Source organism: Tupaia chinensis, unplaced genomic scaffold (genome assembly GCF_000334495.1).
Source record: "Tupaia chinensis unplaced genomic scaffold, TupChi_1.0 Scaffold000606_1, whole genome shotgun sequence".
Lineage (NCBI taxonomy): Eukaryota > Metazoa > Chordata > Mammalia > Scandentia > Tupaiidae > Tupaia > Tupaia belangeri.
In genome coordinates, this window is record NW_006160124.1 from 14,014 (window position 1) to 17,976 (window position 3,963).

The 3,963-nt window shown below is 36.6% G+C and overlaps 1 protein-coding gene across 1 annotated transcript in view; it reads left to right on the plus strand.

Moving 5' to 3' along the window:
- Positions 1–1,310: 1,310 nt before the first annotated feature.
- The window catches only part of ABCB1 (ATP binding cassette subfamily B member 1), a gene marked incomplete at its 5' end in the record, with an annotated part of 91,053 nt that continues 88,400 nt past the window's right edge, over positions 1,311–3,963 (plus strand). The window contains one exon of the mRNA XM_006158747.3: positions 1,311–1,362. Within this exon, the coding sequence (XP_006158809.1) occupies positions 1,311–1,362 (52 nt within the window). The remainder of the gene's footprint in view (positions 1,363–3,963) is intronic.

Here is a 3,963-nt window from a genome sequence, read left to right on the forward strand (position 1 = left end):
TCCAAAAAAAAAAAAAAAAAATACATCTAGGTTGCTTTGTTTTATTTTAACTGTCAACGAGTATCTGTATGTCTAAGCTGTAATTTAGCCACTTAGGGAAAATAATTATTTTAAGTAAATTTCGATTATAGGCTCTGCCTGTAGAGGAAACTTTAAACTTTGTAGATTTATAGTTAGTGATAACTTGTAGATTGTAAGCACTATTAGAAACCAAACTCTTAGTGTAAGATTATGTAAGATTATGCCTGGCATCTGATTGTTAGTAATGTCCATTAGAAAAGGGAATGATTAAGAATAATATCTAGGTAATAGATAGAATATCTACTATTAGTATTAGTAAGATGATAATTAAGGGAATTAACTCCAGAGAACATAAATTGTTTTCTTTTTTTTTTTTTTTTTGAGAGGTTTTTGCTACAGGGCGCGTTCACTCACCTTACAGAGAGAGAGAGACAGAAAGCAAGAAATCACTCCCCAGGGGGGATGGTCACGCCGCAATCCCTTCTCCTCCATTCTCCTCTCGGGATCTTGGGCACGCACGCACACGCGCCCGGCGTGAGTTTAAGCCACCAGGTCCGGGACTCGAGCCGTGGTCGACCACGTGGGAGTCCAGCGACATAGCCATTACGCTAACTGCTGGTCCCAACATGAATTGTTTTCTAAAGATAAAAATAGGAAACACCTTTTTTTGTATGTATATTTTCAAATGCAGAAGTGGGTGTGTGTGTGCATATTTATCATAAAATTTGGAAATAACAAAGACCCAAGAAAACATTTTTACAGAAATTCCATTACTCAGTGATAACCATATATGTAGATTTCTAAGATACATCTAAACATTTATATTTAAACTTCATAAGTGGTATCATGTTATTAATGTGCTCTTTATTGAATAACTTGTTAGTGACATATTTCTTTAATATTGATATCATATAATGATATTCATTGTTAAATATAAGCTCCTTATTAATTTAGTAATTTTAAACATTTGTGTAATTTTTACAAGTCTTCATCATAAAATTTGGAAATAACAAAGACCCAAGAAAACATTTTTATAGAAATTCCATTACTCAGTGATAACCGTATAGATAGATTTCTAAGATACATCTAACCACTTATATTTAAACTTCATAAGTGATATCATGTTATTGTTAATGTGCTTTTTATTGAATGTTAGTGACATGCTTCTTTAATATTGATATCATATAATGATATTCATCGTTAAATATAAGCTCCATATTAATTTAGTAATTTTAAACATTTGTATAATTTTTACAAGTCTTATGTAATTTTGTTGCTATGTTTTTCAGTAAAAAAGATAAGAAGAAGGAAAAGAAACCAACTGTCAGTGTATTTGCAATGGTGAGTTTTGAATTTATTTACATTTCAGAATACTTAGGAAATCTGACATATCCTTATACAGAAAAGAGAGATTTCAGGACCAGTAGTTAGCGTAATGGCTGTGTTGCTGAACTCCCATGTAGCCGACTGTGATTCGAGTCCCGGACCTGGTGGCTTAAAACTCACGCCAGGAGCGTGTGCATGCATGTCCAAGGTCCCAAGAGGAAAATGGAGAAGGGATTGTGGCATGGTCATCCCCCCCTTGGGGGGTGATTTCTCACTTTCTATCTCTCTGTCTCTCTATCTTTTTGGCAAGCGCATACGCCCTATTGCAAAAACCTTTCCAATAAAAGAAAAAAAGAAAAGAGATATTTCATCTGCTATACTATTTTCTTAAGGAACATGTCAGTAGTGTGGCAAAACAAATTGGTTGATTCAGCTTATTTTCAGGGAATGCCGTTCATAACTTGCCATGTGAATGGAGTCTCAGCAGTCACTTTTCCTGTCCTTGATTTCAATATGTTCCCAATTGGTTATGTTTCCAGTATGGTGTTTGCCATTTGGATAGAGGAAAGCAGCCACATGAGGGCTGTCTTTAATGATTGAAATCCTGACAGTTTTGAGGTCCAAGTCCCAGGCTCCCATCATAATGAAAGGTAGTAGGAGATTATTTATTACCAGGACTTAAACATGCCATTTTAACACTCTCCTAAATCTGCAATTTGAAAACCTTTGTCTGTCTATCTGTAATATATCTACCTATTTATGTCTTCATTTTCTGGCTGCAGAGTTGTCATTTAGAAGCTTTTTTTAAATCACACTTGAAATAAGACAGAAATTTTATGGTATGACTGGCTAATGATATTTATCTACCTATCCTTACTGCATTTCTAAAAGTGCAAACTTAGATGAACTGTTTAGGTGAGCTGTTCTAAGAACAACTAATTAACCAATTAGGTCTTTCTGCATGTACTTTATAATTATACTGAACATTTTTTTAAGTAGGAGCAGGAATAGATCTTAGTAAAATGAGTCTTAGTAAATTTGATATAAAAATAGTTGTAGGTAGGGAAAAAACAGTCACACAACTTGAAAAAAAAATCAATTACTTTATTTAAATTTGACCAGAAAGGCAGAGAGAGAGAGACATAGGGAAAGTGAGAATGCAAGATGGAAGATTCAGGATGCGAACCATAGTTGGCCATGTAGGAGTCCAGTGCCTTAACCACCACACCACTTACTGGCCTGGACACATAACCACCACACCACTTACCAGCCTGGTCACATGACTTTTATACTGAGGACTCTGGTTGTTTTAAGTGATCTTCATCTTGTGCTGCAATTGCTCTTGCTACATAGCTCCTCTTGTCTCTATTCTCTTCGTTATTTGGGGGATATATTTTAGTCATTCTTAGAAAGACTATTTGAATAACTGAGTGACAGTTTTTGATTGTTTTAGATTTCATTCTTATTTTCTTATGTGAAAAGTTTATATGTGCAAGTTAGATTTAGCCCTAAGATTTAATTTTGGTTCTGTCATTTTGACACCAAACCTTTTGTAGTTTACTTTTTGTTATTTGTAGTTCGCATTTTGTTTATTTATTATTTAGAGAGATTTTTGCCTTAGAGCATGTGTACTCACTGGAGAGAGACAGAGATGGTGAGAGGAAAAGGGAGAAATCACTCCCTCTGGTAGGATGACCATACCTCAGTCTCTTCTCCATTCTCCTCCCAGGATCTTTAACACATGCACACTCATCTGGCGTGATTTTCAAGCCACCAGGTTCAGGACTGAAATTGCAGTGGACCATATTGCAGTCCAGCCATGTAACTGCTACATTTTCTGCTTGCCCCCTGTGTTTTACATTTTAAAAAACTTATGTTTTAGACCTACTGTATAGCTGATAATACTATCAATATTCAACTCACAAGCCACAAATGAACAAAACTCTGGAATTTGAATGTGAGTTAATAACAATTTGTATGTGAGTTAATAACAGAGAGACAGAAAGCGAGAAATCACCCCCCCCGAGGGGATGGCCATGCCGCAATCCCTTCTCCTTCATTCTCCTCTAGGGATCTTGGGCACACACGCACACGTACCTGGCATGAGTTTAAGCCTCTGAGTCCCGGACTCGAACCTCAGTCGGCTACATGGGAGTCCAGCGACAGAGCCATTACGCTAACTACTGGTCCCAGAACCATTCTACTCTTGAGTTCTCTCTTGTCAGTTCCACTTACTAGTGTTGTAAGTTCCCTGTTAACTAACTGTAGAATCAATTTCTGCCTTCTTATGAAGTATCTTTAAGCTCTAAAGTCTTGCTTTCTGCTGCTGTGTCTTTTATGTTGTCTCATCTCTCATCTTTTTATGGTTTATATTTCCTGCCTAGTCCTGTGACTTCGCCCCGTTTCCTCTCTGAATTACAAGCCTATTGTCCACAGCTACCTTCATGGTGACCTTCATGGTCCTGCCATGGCAACTACCTACCTTGGGAATATTAACAGATTCTCACAGTTGGCTTCATCCTGTTTCTAGTTTTGTTTTCTCTCATTTGGTATTCTTTCAAGCTCATTTTGTTTCTTCAGTGATACAGTAGAACTGTTAATGGCTACACAGGTGGG